The sequence below is a fragment of the Uranotaenia lowii genome, chromosome 1, assembly GCF_029784155.1.
Source record: "Uranotaenia lowii strain MFRU-FL chromosome 1, ASM2978415v1, whole genome shotgun sequence".
Lineage (NCBI taxonomy): Eukaryota > Metazoa > Arthropoda > Insecta > Diptera > Culicidae > Uranotaenia > Uranotaenia lowii.
In genome coordinates, this window is record NC_073691.1 from 124787798 (window position 1) to 124807282 (window position 19485).

Consider the following 19485-nt stretch of genomic DNA (forward strand, 5'->3'; position numbering starts at 1 on the left):
CGGTTTGATAAAGTATTATAGCTCAAGTATCGAATTCCTAAACGCTAGAGGAGCATCTCTTGAAACCCCCTTTTAAAACCTTTGAAAATCTTTGAAATTCTAGAAACTCCTTAGAATACAGTTATCTATTCAGATAATTCGTAGATGCATTATTATTCACTTTTACACAGTAAATTTTTAGAAATAATCTTGTTTTTGTTGAAAAAGCACAAGTGATTCTTAACTTATTTCGCACCCTTTTTCCATAGTTTTGGTCCTCAACGCCAATTGCAACGTCCAAAAAAAGTAAACTTATGCTTGATTTATTCGTTAAACAATTCAAAACAATTTATAGAACAAAGTTTTGGTGATTTTCAATCATTCATATTTTAACAAGCAAAACACATGGTGGTGCTATTCTTATTTCGCTCACTGTAGCAGCGACAGTAACATTTACAATTTTTCTTCTAGGGCTCTAGGTAAAAGTTTCAAGGTAAAGCGAATGTTGGGAGACGGTAACTGTCTTCTGAGATCGTTGCTGGATCAATTAGGAATTTGTAATAATCATCCCAGACAACCAGAAGTCGTGTTTTCTTTTACAGATTACATCGTATAGAATGTTATTTATACTCATTTTCGTATATCTGCACCTACAATGTGCGGTCCATGCATATTCTTTATCGTATTTAAAAGCATTGCATGATTTTATTACGACAAGAAGAGAGACTCGTATTTATGTACATATGAACTCGACCTTTGTGTGCGACAATTCGCAAAAAATCCGTGAAACAACCGATATACGGTGATCAGCCGTGACTGAGAGATTTTGTCGTGCTATGCATAAAATAATTCGAAATAAAAAACGTATATAACTGCATTGATTCGTAATAATGTGCATGCAGTCGTATACCTTTGCAAATTAATTCGCATGTCTGATTTTCGTAAAACGTATTTGCTGGCAATCGTAAAAGAATACAAAAAAGTTCAATAAAATCGTTTATGATAATGGGACATCGATGATTGGAATCGAATTAAAGAAGGCTTCAAAATGTTGGTCTATTTTTAGATCATCGATGACGCGTTCTACGATTTGAAAGATTTAAGTTATAGAAATATACGATTTGCTTTTGGTTTAATGTCTTTGAAGCAAATCCCCTTGAATTTATATATTCCAGATAGCGTCGAGGAACCATCATGAGCTACAGATCGCATGGTCAGGGGATCAAGTCCAGGTACTAACAATAAAATCAGCAATCGATATAAACTTTAATTTGACAGCAAAAAACGCATTTCTTTGAAATAATCTTATTTTTATTATTTTTATGGATGAATAAACTGATTGGTTTAAAGTATTAAAAAAAAATAATAATCTTATTTTTATTCAACTGACGGAAAATGAGAGCCCTGCACTCAAGTCGCAAAAGACGACCAAACAAGTCGTCAAACTTTCCATATTGTTACGAAAAATGTCGTATATTACAACCTCAATCATCTATATGATGATGTAAATTGTCAAAGTATATTCCAAAAAGAATCAGGGTAGTCGTAAATGATGCGCATGACAAGTCGTGCAAATCGTAATTTAATACAATCCAAATCAAGAATATGTTTGCTAATGTACCTATATGGCCTCCAAAATGGTACGTATATACTGGTTTTGCTACATTATATACGATATGTTTACACGTATATTTGCATGTATATTTGCGTTGCAAATTCGAAATACCCACCAAATGGTTGTCTGGGCAGTCATTAACTTCAAACTTCAATGTTTACAAGATGAGGCAAATGATAGCACAATTCATTGAAATGAACAAAACCCGATTTGAGGCTTTTCTTTTCGAATATACGGAAATATTCGGATGTTTTGAAAACGTGGTGATGAAAATTAAGGAAGATAAATTTTGTCTTGGCCATGAAGCGATAGTGGCATTTTCAGAAATTTTCAACACTCGTATAAAAATAACTTGCGAAAACAATTATCAATTTTACCTGGGCATTGACGATAGTATGAACATTTTAGAAATTTTTTACTGCGGAGGGAACTCTCTTAACCATTACGATAGCATTTTGAGAGCTTCAGATTCCGGTACTGAAAATTATATGTTAAACACTGGCAACACAGAAAAAGACCTTATGAATAGAATGGATCCGCAAATCACTAACATCAAGAAACAGAGAAGAATTTGTAATGAAATCGAACATGTTAAAAATAAAGATCTCAAAATAGCATCATGGAATGTCAAAGGATGCCGAAATAAAAACAAGAGAGAAGAGATAGATGAGATACTCAATCAACATCAAATAAACATAGCTTTCTTACAAGAAGTCAACACTTTAGGGCAAGAAATAAATACTTCAAATTATCATTGGAGAGTAGTCGGAAATAGGCAAAACCGATCAAGGGGATTATCTGTTCTTGTAAGAAAACAGAATAGCGATAACATACAATTACTTCTATCGGAGGAATACAAACAAGGAATTCATTGGACGAAATTCAAGGTGGGCGATGATTCGTTCTATGTTGTAAATATACATGCTCCTAATCAAAATCAGAATAGTTTTCTATCTCATTTGTTAGAAGAAACTAAGATCAACAGGAGAAAGTTATTAGTGTTAGGTGATTTTAATGCTCAGATCGGGTACAAGGATAAGTCTATCGAAGATAACCGGTTCATAGGAAAAGTCTTAGGGCATGAATATTGCAATACAAATGGAGAGTTTTTCAAAATGTTTTTACACACTGCGAGCTTGAAAAACATTTCTTCAGTCATAGGAAAAGATACAAAGTATACATGGAGGGGACAGGAGTGCCAAAGTCAAATAGATCATATTTTAAAACCAATTTGTACAGATTATTATGTAAGATACATTAAAGGTTTCTGGACTCCTACAAAAACTGACCATAAACTGCTGATAACTGGAATAGTTTTCAAGAAGGGACTTGGAAAGTCGTCTAATGACTCGAAAGCTTCAAAACCTAACCTCGAATTGCTTAAAATACCTAAAGTTCAAGAAAAATATCATGATAAACTTCATGATAATTTAATAAATATTGATTTAAATACCAATAACATAAACGAAAAGTATCATACACTGGCGAAGGCGATTAAAAATGCTGCAAATAGTACTCTTAAAACATCAAAGGTACCAAGCACCCCAACAAGGAAAAAAGCTCTCAGCCGTTTGAGAAAGGCTATGAGGTGGACAAGAAAACATCCTGACATGCAAATATACAAGTATAAACTATCCAACAGAAGACAAGAGTATTACGACGCGATTAAAAAACATAAAGAGGGAGAAATTATGACTTTCTTCAAAAACTTAAACGACTTTGATGCAGGAGTTCGTATTAAAAAAACATATAACTACTTGAAGGGATACATAAAATCTAAAAAGAAAAAACATGCCATGATAAGTCTAAAAACGTGGGAAGAAATTTTAAAATCATTTGAGGGCCAAGAAGTAGAATACTGCAGAAAACACGATTTCGTTCCATTGCCAAGTCCTCCGAGCTTCGAAGAACTTAAGTCAATTATCAAGAACTCTGCAAACGGTAAAGCACCAGGTTCGGACAAAGTTTACATGGAGTTTCTAAAATACGCTGATGATGTTACTATTCGTCTACTCACAGAAATTATTCAAGAAGCCTATATAATAAACGAACTGCCAACAGGCTGGAACCAAACAGTTCAGATTCCTATACCGAAAAAGTCAGGAGCAAAAGAAGCCGACGATTTCAGGAGAATTTCTCTATGCAATGTTGTTTACAAAATATACGCAAAGTGGCTAGATAGCAAGTTGAGAATTTATGCAGGTGAGGTGGGTCTTCATCAAGCAGCCTTCACGAATAGTAGATCCACTAGCGACCATATTTTCATTGCTAGGAGAATAATGGAGGAAAATTGGAATGAAGGAGTAAATTTGTTTGTATTAGCATTAGACATCAAGAAGGCTTTCGACACTGTTGACTTAAAGTGTTTAGAGAATGTATTAATTAAGCTCGAAGTGCCATCACGTTTAATCGATAGGGTTCTGGCTTGTGTAAAGAGTGAAATGGGAGAATCAGTTATCCTGCAACGTTAAAAGAGGTATGGGTATAAAACAAGGATGTCCGTTGTCACCTCTACTTTTCAACTACGTTATTCAGGACGTTTTAACTAAGGTACAGGAACAGGTGAATAGCTTAAGTTTGATTGGATTAGGTATTCTCCAACTACCTCTGTTACTAGCATTTGCAGACGACTTACTTATTATTACTTCCAATCAAACAGAACTTGAAGAAATTCTTGACAAATTGGAAATTGAGCTGTCCAAAGTTGGCCTGATTATAAACAGAAACAAGAGCCAGGTGCTTATTAGACATCCTGACCCCAGTGCACAAACTTCTAATCACATTTTACTCAATGGTAAAGAATTCAAAGTTTCTGATAAGATAAAATATTTGGGAGTATGCATAACATCCACACTGAATAGGAAAATGACCAATAGGGACAGATGTCGCAGTGCTCTGCAAGTATCAAGATTCATAATTAATTTTTGCAAATCATTCAAACCATCGTGGGACTTAGGTAGATTAATATCAGTGATTGAAATCCTCACCAATTTTCTCATCAGAGGCATTCAAAATACACGCTCTGAGGACTCGCATAGCTATATAGGAGACGATACATATACATTCATTCAAACCTCCCCCCATGAGGAGGATCTGCTCTGAGAGACACTATTTGTTTGCTGCCCCGAACGAACTCTCTCAACGTTCGGTTGCTACATGATGCATGAAGAAGACAAGGCACACATACTCATTTACGTTATTGAATTTGATGGACTCAAGCCGATAGCTGTCGTTGAGGAGAACATCTTCAACCTCGCCGCAAAGGTCGAGGCAACAACGACAACAACCAAACTTATTGCATTGCATAGGCCCGCAACGTATGGAGCAAGGAGGGGGGAGGAAAAAGAAACGAAAAAACTAGCTGCCTGCGTGCGGTTGCTGTGCAATAATAGCAATAGCAGAAAAACCTCACGCATTCGATCCAGGCACAAACGAGGAGACTCGGGTTTGCTCTGCCTTTTGAATTCGGTTCCCTCAAGGTTGTAGCAGGAGATGAGTGAGAGCCATTCGTTTGGTTTTTTGGATTCGCTGCCTCGTATGTGTATTGCTTCATGAAAGCGGGCCATGTGAGAGCGTATGCATCATCGGTTTTGTCGATTTCGCTGCCTCAAAGCAACCTTTGCTTCCGAGTAAAGCGTTGAGCGAGAGATGGTTGATCAACTCATGCTCAGCAAAATTCAATCACTGATTAATATACAATACTGTCATTGCACCAGCTCTTTTGTATGGGACAAAGGTAGCAGTTCTGACCAAGAAAAGCAGAGTATCAATGGCAGACTACGAAAAATTTATTCTTCTCAATATTTTCAAGAACTGTACTAAACCCAACGGTCTCAAATTTAATGCTAGAAGGCTCTTAGATGGTAAGACCATAAATAGAAAGGTTAGTGTAGGAAGATTATGTTACTATGGACATATTAAGAGGAGGGCGAGAAACCATCCTCTGAGTATAGCATATAATCTAAATTCTAATAAAAAGAAAAGAGGCAGACCGAGTTTCACATGGAAGGACTCATTGTTAGCTGATTTCGACAAGGTAGGAGCAGAAGCGGAGGAGGACTGGAATGATTTATTTCAAGATAAAGAGAAGTTAAAAAGAAAAGCCGAGGAAATTTACAAACATTCTCACAGTGAAATCTCTGATGGAATTTCCTCCGATGAAGAATCAAGACCATTTAAACACTGGAAGAACAAAAAATATAGTTGTACATGTATCATAATTGATAGAAGAACCCTCAGTGTGAATGTGAGAGTGTGTGGTAGGGTGTGAATGAGAGATGATATAATTGGCTTGGATCATCGTAAAAGTAAGAAACACAAAAAAGAGCTTAAAGGTAGTTTTAAATTGTTTTCCAACCAAAATGTCATTACGATCCTCTTTTATATAACCCCTAAATATGGAATAATATAAATTTTTATTTCAGCATTCAAACAGGTAAATGATTGCCAAAATTGTACATTTTTATTATTGTGGGGAGTGGGGGATCCATCCGAGCATCCGAATGAAGCGATTTTTGAGGAGAGCACTGGGCTACCTCACCAGCCCGGAATCGTGGATTGAGGACGGGCTCGTCTCCCCGCCCAGTGGGGCGCTCTGCTTTGCAACGGCTCGATTCAAATACTAGATAGGTTTATTTTGCTCTTTCGATGGAGACAACTTAATCCTATTCCTTTTCAGAGATTTAAGCTACTCGGTTTAAATCTCTACTCCTTTGTAATAGTCCATTCAAAGTCATCTTGAACTTGTTTAGTGGATGAATCTTGGACAAGTTGCAAAGTAAAAGTTGCTCGCAGTTACCGGCCGTGCCTTGCTAGCTGGGTGGTAGAAATACATACATACATACAAATAAGATGTATCTTAAGAAATCTTTTGCGATTATTATAAGATTCCATTTAACATCGTTCACCTTAAATAAAACTTGTTCTGTCATATCGTAAAAATCGTAATTCATTAAGGTTTCAACATCTTCTACGATGAATATATGATAGTGTCGAATGTTACGTGCACATCTTTACGAATCCGATTTGAGTTGAGCTTTTATGCGAGTTTGACGATCATTTTTTTCAACGATTTCATGTTGGCTGGGCTGTCATTAACCGATTCGCTACTACGAACGAAAAACATCACAGCGCCATGGAATCAACACTGGACGTGACGTAGGTAATCGATGAAACAGGAGGTATGCACAGTAGATTGAGTCGATTTGGGGTCATTTTTGAATTTCTCAAACCCTGAGGTCTAAAAAGCTTTGTTTTGATTCAATACTCATCCATGAATTTTTGCAGAATTTTTATGTCACGTTTACATGAGTTACATGAGCCGCAGCCCGTGGCGTAGAGGATAGCCTTCCAGTCTTCTAAGCCAACGGTCATGAGATCAAATCCCGGTCACGGCATACATAGTACACTTTCTGTGGGTTGGTGGTTTTAGCATTTGTAAGATGCTAGCCATCATATCCTCGAAAGATGTACGCTTAGAGTTAAGTGAAAGGAATCTCTTCGAGGAAACATTAAGTTTCATTGAGATCCTGTATGTGTTTGTGTTCGTTTATAAAAAAAAAAATACCATATATAAAAATACCATATATTTTGAACTTTTAAGTTTGTGTGGGAAATACGACTAGATTCCTCCCCGGAGTCGAATTCACCTGAGAAAGATTTGTGAAAATTTTTCATTATTCTTCTCTTATTTCATATTTGTCAAAATACCTCTGTGTTTGTTCAATAAAATTTAAGAGGGGAGGAAGAAAAGCCGTTTGCAGCAAATATTTCAGATTCATTTGCAACCTTTTTCACTCTCCTTCATTCGACCTCTCTAAATGAACGTTTTTCCACCAGATGAATAAAACTGTTAAAAGGTTTAAAAATCTTCAACAATTAAAATGTTCTAGAAATCCCGAGGGATTATTCCAAATTTTGGATCGTCTAAAAGGGGAAAGTCTCAGATTTCGAATGGTGCAAAACTTAGCGATGCTTGTTCTATCAGAGACACCGTGATTCATATCTCAAAACTAAAATAGGTACATTGAAAAAAATGAATACTGTCACAAAATCACTTCTCAAAATAATAAGAATAATATCATAACTTCATTTCGAATGACCTTGTGATTCAAACACTCGATGGATAGCTTAACTTCTTTGCTTTTATCTTTGACCTTCTCCGAGGGTTATTCTTCAAAACAATCGAATCGAAGCTGCTGTTAGTGCCTTCTTGAGGGAAATTACCCTAGAATTGAAAAAAACAACACCATGCAAAGTGTGTCTGTCAGATATTGCTTCCTTCGAGTGACTTTGCATTTACTACCTATAATGTTCTCCCTCCAACAGATGCTCCCGAAGGTGCCAGTTCCAACGCTGGATCAAACCATGACCGAGTACCAGCGGGTGCTGCAGCCAATCACGACGTCGCAGCAGATCGAGCGGACCCGGGCCATCATTAAACAACTGACCGCACCGAACGGAGCTGGAGCGGCGCTGCAACAGTACTTGCTGGACAAACGGGAAGCCGACGATAACTGGGCTTACTACTACTGGTTGAACGATATGTACATGGACAACCCGCTGCCGCTGCCCATCAACTCCAATCCGGGCATGGTTTTGCCACCGCGCAAATTCACCACCGTCAACGATGTGGCGAGATTCGTTGCGCGGCTGGTCGACCACCTGATGATGCACAAGGAAATGTTGGACAGGTGAGTACTATTTTTTTATTGTTTTGGGTTTTAAAAAACTACTAAATCAACTAAAACTGTGTGAATGAAGATACAAATTTGACAGTTTTTCGATTGTTTGTTGTTATCCTCCAGTGCATAAAAATAGCTGATTTCGAGAAAACACGCATCGAAGTTTTCGTTTTGTGTATTTTCCATACATTTTTTGCAAAGTAACATTTTTCATAAGAACAAAAAAGTATGAAAACGAAATAAAATTTACTTTACACCGGCTTAAGCATAATAATATTCATGCCAATCGAAATATTTAACTCACGAACCTGGCTAAAGCAATTGCTGCGAGGTCATATCAATAATAGTTAGTGAAAAACAACAGTCATAATTACCTAATTTTAATATTTTTCCAGTTCAGAATTATTTAAATTTTAAGGATATAGGTATTGTAAATTTGTTCTTAAAACTAATGAGATAAAAAAAAGTAAATTATAGAACAGAATTTAAACTGACAAATTTGGCTATTCTTAGTCTATTAAAAAAAATCCTAGCTTCCACGGTTTGCTTTTGCCTTTGAAATTGTTAAAATACCTATTCTTTTTATTTTTTCGGAATTTTCATAAAATTTCCAAAACTTTATTTATTTCCTCCTTTGGGTTTTTCGAAAATTTTGATGGAATAATACAGTGAGCGAAATAAGAATAGCACCACTATGTGTTTCGCTTGTTAAAATATGAATGATTGAAAATTACGAAAATTTTCTTCCACAGTTTATTCTGATTTGCTTAACGGATAAATCAAGCATAAGTTTACTTTTTTTAGACATAGCAATTGGCGTTGAGGACCAAAAATGTGAAAAAAGGGGTCCGAAATAAGAATAGCACCACTTGAGTTTTTCAACAGAAACAAGATTATTTTAAAAAATTTACTGTGTTAAAGTGAATAATAATGCTTCTACGAATTATTTGAATAGATAACTGCATTTAAAGGAGTTTTCCAGAATTCCAAAGGTTTTCAAAGGTTTTAAAAGGGGGTTTTAAGAGATGCTCCTCTAGCGTTAAGGAATTTTATATTTGAGCTGTAATTCTTTACCAAACTACTTACTTTCTTCATTAAAATGACGTGAAATGATGAAACAAACATTCGGGATTAATTTTGAATCAGAAAATAAATAGGTTGGAAATCAAAAACTTTGATTTTGTTCAGTAAACCACACTTTTTCCAGTTTCAAGTCGTAGATGGCAGCACTATCTTGCGGTTAAACCCAAATTAAGTCTCAATATTGATTTTCCAGGTTTATTTTGGGCCCATATTCATCATTTTGAGGTATTTTCCCAACACAGTTTTGTTGAAGTTCACGCTGCAGAAAGCTTTTCTGGATTTGCAAAAGAATCACCAGCACAAAAATGTACAACCGCCAAAATTCTTGCTCATCTCAACTTCCGATTCAATTGCAAATCATACCAATAATACTGCTAGACGTCTGGTCTATCAAGCTCCATCGCAAAGTATGACTTTATTCTGATAATCGGTCCAAAAAATTCACTTTTAGTTACCTTGATGCGAATCTAATTTTTTTGGATTTAGTGGGGGGATTGGGATCTGGGATGTACATAATTCAAGATATTTTTTGGGAAAAACTTTATAAGTAAGCCAAGTTCCTTATCTACGTGGGGACTATACACGCACAAAATTTTATTAAATTCTGAGAGGGTCATGACAGATACTGGCGCGAAATCCGTCAAATAAGCTTCTAAAGTTCCATTTTTACAAATGTAGAATGCATATTCAAACATGCAAAATAATGAAACTTTGAATGCCATTTCAGCGGTGGTCTCATTCAAGAACGTGCCACATCGCGCGAGAAGGGTCAACCGTTGTGTATGGCTCAATATTATCGGCTTCTCGGTTCCTGCCGACGTCCGGGAGAAAAGCGGGACAGCCAGTACTTGCCAGAACAGAGGAGCGATGAGCACGTGATCATTAGCTACCGCAATCAGGTAAACCATTGAAAACAATTCGAGACACTAAATACTAGGAGGTGGTTCTATTTTTTTCTATCGTTACAGATGTACTGCCTCCCAGTAAAAGCGGGTGATCGAGGACGTCTTAACGAGGACGAAATCTCAGCCCTGTGTTTGCACATTCTCAACGATGCTCCTTGTCTACCCCGGAAAGCTCCTCGAATGGGTCTTTTGACTGCTGAACCACGTCCACGCTGGGCGCAGGATCGCCAAATGTTGCTGATAGAAGAACAGAACGCTCGCAACATTGAGCTAATCGAACAGGCGCTGGTTTTGATTTGTATCGATGAAGCAATAGCGTTGACCTTCAACGCTCGTGGGTTCAACGGATCTCCGGCAGGTGCTCATTATTGTGGCGGTCGTGACGAGAGCAACATGGCCCACGAAATGATCCACGGTGGTGGCAGTGAGTATAACACCGGCAATCGTTGGTTTGATAAAACCATGCAGCTGATCGTCTGCAACGATGGCAGTTGGGGTCTGTGCTATGAGCATTCACCTTCGGAAGGAATTGCCGTTGTCCAGCTGCTGGAGGGAATCGTGAAAAAGATCGACGAAATGCCAGCGAAGGAAGAGAACGGATCCCACAGCCATCTCCCGCCACCTGAACGCCTCGAGTGGATCATTCGACCGGAAATCGAACGTCGCCTGCGGGATGCTGCTCGCACTGTTGATAAGTAAGAAACGACAGCATGTTATGAACGATGGATGGTGCAACTAAAGTGAGCCGTTCCTTTTGCTTTCAGAAACATCGAAGACCTAGACTTCTATGTGTATCGCTACAAACCCTTTGGGAAAAATTTTATCAAAGCTTGTCAGGTCAGCCCAGATGTGTTCATACAATTGGCACTACAACTGGCGTATTTCAAGTAAGTTTCAAGAAGTCGCTCATTGGTGTTGACGCATTGCTTATTTGGTGACTACTTTCAGATTGTACGGTCATTTGGTCAGCACATATGAGAGTGCTTCAACAAGAAGATTTTTGCTGGTAAGTTAAATTTAAATAAAAAATCCTAAATTAACATAAAGTTAGAATAGATTGCCAATAACTTTACTATGTATGAAAAAAACCGCTAAAACAATGGTAAAAAGCAGAAAAAAAATTGTGCAGGGTGGGTGGATGTATTTGAAAAATTTCATGAAAGAATTTTGATAACCAACCATATACATATGTACATTGTAAATTTAGTAGATAGGCCCCAAAATCTACTTGCAAATCACCTATGAGGGGAGGAGTCGGAAAACTCGAAATTTAAGTTTTTAAGTGATTTTTGAAGTCCTAGAAGACTGAGAAAGTTCCCAGATTTTTTTTTTTCAAAATTAAACCGGATTTCGACGTTCGATGCATTTTCAAGTCATTTTGAAAAAAATTGAAATTGAAATTGAAATTGAAATTTTGATAATTCCGCTTTCCTTTGGTCCCCTTTTGGGTGATTTTTCGTTTAGACACTGTAATTTCATATAGTCTAGCAAAGAAAATTACGGGAACCAATCGAACTGTCATACACGCGGGAGCCAATCGAGCATTCTATGATAATGTTCAAACTCTTCATAACTATCTCCACTATCAAAATAAAAAAAGTTTCTCAGATTTGTAAATAACATGCTATTTTGTCACTTTAACTCGAAATCGCCTTTGAAAAGTATTTCAATCATTAAGATCCAAAGATGCTTATGCTTATGCTTATGATACGTACACAGCCAGATCTTGTCAGCATCCCGGTGAATAGTAAAAATACATTCACTATTCATCTTATCAAGGCCGGGTCCACTGTGCAGTATTGGACGCAGAGACGACTGGAGCCAAGGGAGGAAGAAACGTGGACAACAGTACCATACGTTCCCATGTTTATTTAATATTAATTCGTTGGGAGCATAGATGCTAAGATATTTCTATGCTCCTTGGTGTTGGGCCTTGCGATTCTTCCTTCAGGGGATGGAAATGAGGTTTTTCTACATAAAGTCCAAAATTTAACAATACAATTATAAAACTCTTCTTTAACCATCATACACTGTTTTAATTTTGGATCCCTGTACCTTCATCTCGGGTCATCGACCATGGTTATAGCGCCATTGCCCGCTTTTGAAAAGATTTGAAAGAGCAGAGAAATTATTAATACAGCCCCGAAATCCTTAGATTTTTTTTCATTCTAAAAGATTTAAGCGCCAAAAAGAATACATACACGTATGAACACACATTGATATGAAACAAATATTTTTCTCCCTACATTTGTCATCATTAACAAAAAGAGTTAAGGAGAAACATTAACATTAGTAGAACATAAAACCTTTCAAAGTCTGTTTAGAACTCGAAGGTTTTTCAAAAATTTACCCCTATAATAGAATTTTGCTAATCTAGAAAGTTGTCCACCAATAAAAGGGTTAATATTTTTTATGTAATTGTACTTATTTAAATTTTTAACTCTAGACCATTGTAATCTATAACGTTTGCTTCTGTTGATCAATTTAAAGTGGAATTGCAAGATATGATTAACAAAATGCAGTTAACGTCAATAAAATTTTTAAAAAAGTAAGTTTTGATTAATTAGAAAAACACATTTACTTTGTAAAAAGACCTCACCGCACGAGTAAAAATAATTTAAAAAAAAATTGAATAACCGTAAAATTACAAAAGAAAATGAAAGGATACTTATCATTAAGCCATCATAAGGCTTCAGCAATTTCTTGGCGGTCCGCAAATAAAACTGAAATAAACTTTTTCTATCGTAGCATGCCAAGATCATCACGGCTTTTGTCCGAATCGGGAAATCTACTTTCATCACTCTTGCATGAAACGACCATCTATTTCCAATCGCAATCGGAACACCAATTTGAATTTTTATGCTCGAAATTGATTGTGGCAGTTCTTCATGAAAATGAACTCTTTTGCTAGTTATTCAATCAACACACGTTTATCACTAAATATGACAAACTACAGCCACAGCACACAGTTTTCGAAGTGAAATAACTTCCCTCCCTGATGCCACAAACTCCCTTTTAATTCTCAAACAAACGATAGAAACCACCTGCTCACGGCAAATTTCGGTACAGCCATAAACGAGTTTGATACTCATCCACAAGCCTATCCACAAGCCGGTTGAAAACACCTCCGCCGATCAGTGTTTCTATCCACACCCGGCAACTCGTTTAAGACTTATCACAAAAACTATATTCAAAACAATGAAATAAATAACAATTTTCACGGACAACGGAAAGAACTCGAGGCGATCCCCAGGTTCTGCTTCTTTTGAAAACTGATATTCCCTTTCCGGCGAAAGCTTGTGAGCATATCAACACTAAATTCACTTAACACCTTTTTAAATATATGAATTCAAATGTTTCGGAAGTTAAACCGCATAAAAATTAATAATTTCGAAAAATTTTCGCGCACGTGACAAAAAAAACGCGTGCTCTCCAAACCAGTCGTAGCCTACTTCTCCCCTTTCAATCATTAAGATCCAAAGATGTAAAAAAAAAAACAGTAAAAGTTTTGCTGAATAACCTCAGAAAATGTTATTAGAAAGCCAAAAAAGCTTTGTTAATCACAATACTTCAACCATGATTTTCCAATGTTCAGAAAGTTTGCTCGATTGGCTCCCGCGAATAACAGTTCGATTGGCTCCCGTCATTTTCTATGCCAGACCATATGAAATTATAGTGTCTATAATTTTTTGAGAGTAAAAAGCCAAGCCAAGCTACAAAAATTGACATGACCTTTTTCGATGCCTCCCTAATGTGTATATTCCAATTTTTCAGTCATTCATTTACTTTTGAGATGGTTAATTACGTTAGTTCATTTGAAAAAAGAATGAATTTTTCGCAAGACATACTTTTGTCCCTTCATCGTATAATAGGTATGTTTTCATTTAATTACGCCAGGGGTGGACCTTTTGAACTAAAAGGGAAATTCAAATTTAAAATCTTTTCGGTGAGCCTGCATTTAAAATAACATTTTTTAGGTAATACAAGGTAACTTAATTCACATTTTTCTTAGGTAAAATGCTGATTCCAAATATGAAATTTGTAATTTTTTTTACTATCAGCTCTTGAAAGCGCCTATGTGGTCGAGCGGATAGGTTGGCGCAAGTCTGCTTTGATATACCAGGCGTACTGGGTTCGATTCCCGGTATCGGCAAGAAAAGTTTTTTTTTCCTTTATGAGCAGGGAAAAGCCCGCGGGAGTAGAACTTCTTCTTCCATGTTCCTTCTCCAGTGGGCGCAAAACCTCCTCATCATTTTTTTTTTCTTTTTTCAATTCGATTTTACAATTTGTTATGCACATTCATTTAAAAAACACTTGAATTTTTCCAATCACTTAATTTTGGTGACGATTGGTGGCGTTTGTTGGTGGTACTTGTTGGAGGTGGCGGGCGATGGCGGTAGGCGGTAGCGGTGGGTGGTGGAGGTTTTTGGCGGCGGTGGTATTTGGCGGGAATGAGAAGATAAAATAATACATTTGTGGTTAGATGAATGTGGTTGGAACGTTTACGGGGTATCGAATGATGGGAAGGTAGAATTGATTTTGCTTCGAGCGAGAATAATCTCTTTTAAGGAAGCGCTAGTTGGCTATGGTTTACATTAACCATCGGATGTTCCAGAATCAGATTCTATGGAAATATGATTCAATTTTATTTCTGATGTAAGTTTTCAGCTTGCTTTTGAATTTTCGCGGGTTTCTTTTTCCTCCGAGGCTTCTGGGTACTGAGTTAAAAAGGACCTTGCTATAGTAAGGGAATGCTTTCCTTGACATTTCGCTGTTGGGTCTAGTAATTGAAAGGGCGGCTGAATTACGAAGCTCGTACGCGTGGTTGGGTTGCTCGTACACTACGTTGTTATGTATCAGTTGATCGTTCAAATGTGAGTGGATTATCGATGTGGCTTGTAGCTCTCTCAGCGCCTGAATTGGAATTATACTGTCATCAGCTTCAGAATACAAGTTTTTACTAGGGTACAACCAAGGACGATTGTAGACAGCTTTGAAACAGCGGTTCTGAGCTGCTTGAAGTTTCTTTAACTGAGTATTTGCTGCAGCACCACAAATGAATACTAGATACTGTAGTTTTGATTGTACAAACGCCTGGTACAACACGGTCAGCTGTTTTCTGGGGACGAATCTTTTCATTCTCCAAAGTAAACCACAGGTTGAGCTAATTTGTTTGAGGAGCTTTTGAATATGGTAATTCCATTTTAGCTTGTAATCGATGTCAAGACCTAGATATGTATAGTGATTTACTTTTTCAATTGGTGTTGAGTTCACTATCAGATCTTGGTGCGCTTCTTCGGGTTTTCTGGGTGTTGTTAAAACCATGTATTTGGATTTCATAAGGTTCAACGACAGAAGATTTTCGTCGAAGTAACTCCATAAGATTTTCATGTCATTCCGCATACTTCTGATTATTGTGGAAGAGTCATCACCAGCGTAAAAAGGGATGTATCGTCAGCAAACAAACGTGGCTTCCCGGTAATATTCAGTTTAGGCAGATCGTTCACATTTACAAGAAATAGAAGCGGTCCGAGATTACTGCCTTGTGGGACTCCTACTTTTAAGGGTTGAATACTGCTTTGTACTCCGTTGATGGATACAAATTGACTTCTACCAGTTAGAAAACTTCCTATCAATTCCAGAGGTTTCCCGCGTTTGCCATAATATGCAAGCTTTTCAAGCAATATTTCATGGTTTATGGTATCAAACGCCTTTTCCAAGTCTAGGATGAGAAGTCCGACGCGTTTTTTTGATCCAAGGCTTTGTAAACATCTACAAATAGTTCGTAAGTGGCTGTTGTAGTACTAGAGCCTGATCGAAATCCATATTGGCAGTTGTAGAGAATGTTTTGCCTTTGAGAAAAATTTGTAATTCTAGCAGCCAACATTTGTTCAAGAACTTTGCTTAAAGAGGATAAAACTGAGATTGGCCGATAGTTGTTTACATCCAGTCTAGAGAGTTTTGGGTTTGAATACCATGAGTTGCCGACAGGTAAGATGTGTTTTCTCATATAATTGACTATATCTTAAGAATGTTCAATCAGTTGCCAGCTGGCCAGGTATATACACGGATGTCGGAATACCTGTAAGTAAGTAAACTATCCCACCTGATTGACTCGTTCTTCAAAAATGTACCTCCTTCAACACAATACATTCACTCCATAACATTCATACGAAGCCATGGGGTCCGGAGATTTGTCAAACTTAATAATCTAAAGAATGCATGTGAGCACATACTAAGGTAGAAACTGCGGTGAATCCGTGCACCCATGGTGGATAACCAACATAAAATAAAACTCTATCAGCTCTTGTATTCGAGATAACTTTTTATAGAACAAGGATAAGCAACCTTTTAAACCACCGCCGCACTTAAAATAACCCTTGTCAATAAATCGCAAAACCTGATTAAAATGATATGATCATTTGAATTGAGAAATGGAAAAATTTGACTTAAATTAAAAAAAAACTAGAACTTTTATACGCAACAAACTAAAAAACAAAAAAACAGACAACTTAATGTCTTAATGATTTTAAATAAATATTTTGGTTGATCTTCACTCCTTCAGGAACAAAAACCAGCGGAGTCAGGCCATCACGGGTGATTCCGGCAGAAACCATCACCGATGCTGGTTTCTGTCGCCGGGCAGCCGTCAGTAAGTCGGCATGGCTTCGTGATCTGTCTGGTCACCAAACTCTGTCGTTCGGCTTATTCACGAACTGCTGTACGGTGAAGAGTTTCTCGTCGGTAAACACGATATTCTTCAACCTTCCTTCCGCGGCCCTGTTCAGCAGCGCCTTCGCTCTTTTTACCCGTTCTTGTTTCTGCTTCACCGTAAGGTTTTGAACCTTTTGGATCTTGTAGGGCTTGGTCTGAATTTTATCTTTCAGGATCCGATGGAGACTTCGATCCGATATGTTGAGATCCTCTGCCAATTTAGTGGCACTGCGACGAGGATTTCTCTTAAGGCACTTCTTGACGACTTTCGCCATGGCAGGTATCATCACAGTAGGTCGGCTTCCCCCACCATACCTTTTTTGACACTTCCGAACTCCAGGTATCTTTTAACTGTACGGTATACAAAACTTCTGCACACACTTATATCGGACAGCTAACGAACTATGTCCTTCTACCGTTTGCCAGCTAGGAACAAGACAACCACAGCGCTACGTTTCTGTTCGAGATCCATTTTTCCGGATAAAACCTGATTACAAAAGTAACACTTACTTCTATTGATAGCTAAGACTTAATGTAAACAAAGCGACGAGGGGTCGTTCAATACTGTTGCGTGTGCAACCAAATAATGACTGTTGAAGTAATGTAGAAGTTTAATTGCTGGACCCTGTATTCTTGGGTCTAATTTATACAAGAATTGAACCAAAGAAATTAGATCCGATCCAATGAAAAAACTGGCAACTGCACTCGTGTTCCATTAAATGTCAAACAGTTTAGAACTGCGTCAAATTGGATCCAAATTTCAATCCTTATACCAGCTCTAAAAAAATTGAATTGAAAATGGTATAATGGATCTGCGGTTGCTCGGGTCGGAATTTGGGTCTAAACCGGCTGGTTGGACCACGGATACAGGTGCTCTAAGAGGCTGACCTTGGATTTAGTTCGAATACATTTCACTGGTTTTACGGATGGCAATTTTTGATAACAATATTCGTTCAAAACATCCGGCAAAATAAATTTTCACCATTTAGAGCCTTGTAGATGTCTTCGCAGTTCTGACTTCAACAGACATACGTTTTATGCTGATTTGTTGTTCATGAATCTTGATGCCTGAACTCTTCACGTCGCCAACATCAAAAGCCTGTATGTATAAGGAATGATTGTTCGTGGCAAACACAAGCTACCAAAATTCCCATATCTACTTAAACGCGTGCCTCCAAAGTTTGAATTTCGCTGAACAAAGGTTCCAAAAGTAATTGGTACCGAATTTTCTTGAATGCGAGCATGAAAGTTCCTCAAATAGCCTTTTTTGTGACATGTCAATAAAATACACTTATTATAAAAGTTACAATTTGGGCCCTAAATAGCCTTCTATAGAATTGAAGTTTCAAAATGTTCCTCAAATAGCCTTTTTTGTAACATGTCAATCGTATCCATCCATTATAAAACAAATACAAATACAAATTGGGTCTCAAAAAGCCTTCTATGGATATTAAATTCCAAAATGTTCCTCAAACAGCCTTTTTGTGACATGTCAATCGCATCCATTAAATATAAAAGTTACAAATTGGGTCTCAAATAGCTTTTAATGGACTTAAAGTTCCAAAATGTTCATCAAATAGCCTTTTTGTGATACATATGTCAATTACATCCATTCGGTATAAAAGTTATAAATTGGGTCTCAAAAGCCTTCTCTGGACTTGAAGTTCCATGTCCACCATTTCATAAATATTGAATGTGAACGAATATCACAAAAGGGCATATAATCAATAAATCATTTTTGTAGTTTGGAAATTGTTGAAATTAATAATTTATTATATTGAAAGTTTAATTCCGACCAACTTAAAGCTAACTTGCTAAACAGCATTTTTCACTTAAGAGTAATATGTTTCACTTTTAAAAAAAAATCCGTCCAACTGTACTTCCTCACCACGAATTTATCACACATTGAAAGTCAGTTGAAGCAAATCATGAATTCAATATTTAGATAAACTCAAGCATCTGTATAATTTTTATGCTTAAAAGTTATTAACACGGAATCCCAAATTTTTTTAAACCGATATTATATTAAAGCAGGGGTGAGTAACCCGCTGGTCCTTGAGACCCCATGGTACGGCCCGCGGAGCCTTTCTGAAATTAAATTACTTTCTCGATCTTTTCCTGCGATGGATCGTTCTCATAAATACCAGTCAATGAATTGTCATGTTTTGCTATAACTTGTTTCATATAATTTCATTGTTTTAGCAGTTTTTTTTGTCTCTCCACCCTTTTTTAATGTTAGCAACTTTCGCATGTATCCTTCCAGGGACGAGTCGATTGCATCCGTTCGGCCAGTATGGAAGCGCTGGAGTGGGCCAAAGCTATGTGCCAAGGCGAGGGAGCCAACGTAACACTCGAAAGCGACAAGGAGGAAGACTATAGCTGCGAGGCGGCCAATAGCGACTCACGAAAAGTAACTTTCAGTATTTACAGTGTATGTAATTTTTGCAAAATTTTTCATTGTCATGGCAAGAAAAGAAAACTTTTTTCACACCAACCTATAACACCG

The 19485-nt window shown here is 37.2% G+C and overlaps 1 protein-coding gene across 4 annotated transcripts in view; it reads left to right on the forward strand.

Annotated features, from left to right (window-relative positions):
• LOC129739802 (choline O-acetyltransferase) overlaps positions 1 to 19485 on the forward strand; it is a 151763-nt gene that overhangs the window by 124636 nt on the left and 7642 nt on the right. For 3 of the 4 annotated variants that reach the window (XM_055731323.1, XM_055731322.1, XM_055731325.1), the window contains 6 exons: positions 7922 to 8286; positions 10088 to 10259; positions 10329 to 10960; positions 11030 to 11152; positions 11214 to 11271; positions 19243 to 19410. In XM_055731323.1, coding sequence (XP_055587298.1) covers positions 7922 to 8286; positions 10088 to 10259; positions 10329 to 10960; positions 11030 to 11152; positions 11214 to 11271; positions 19243 to 19410 — 1518 coding nt within the window. The remainder of the gene's footprint in view (positions 1 to 7921; positions 8287 to 10087; positions 10260 to 10328; positions 10961 to 11029; positions 11153 to 11213; positions 11272 to 19242; positions 19411 to 19485) is intronic. The other variant, XM_055731324.1, reaches the window with a different exon arrangement.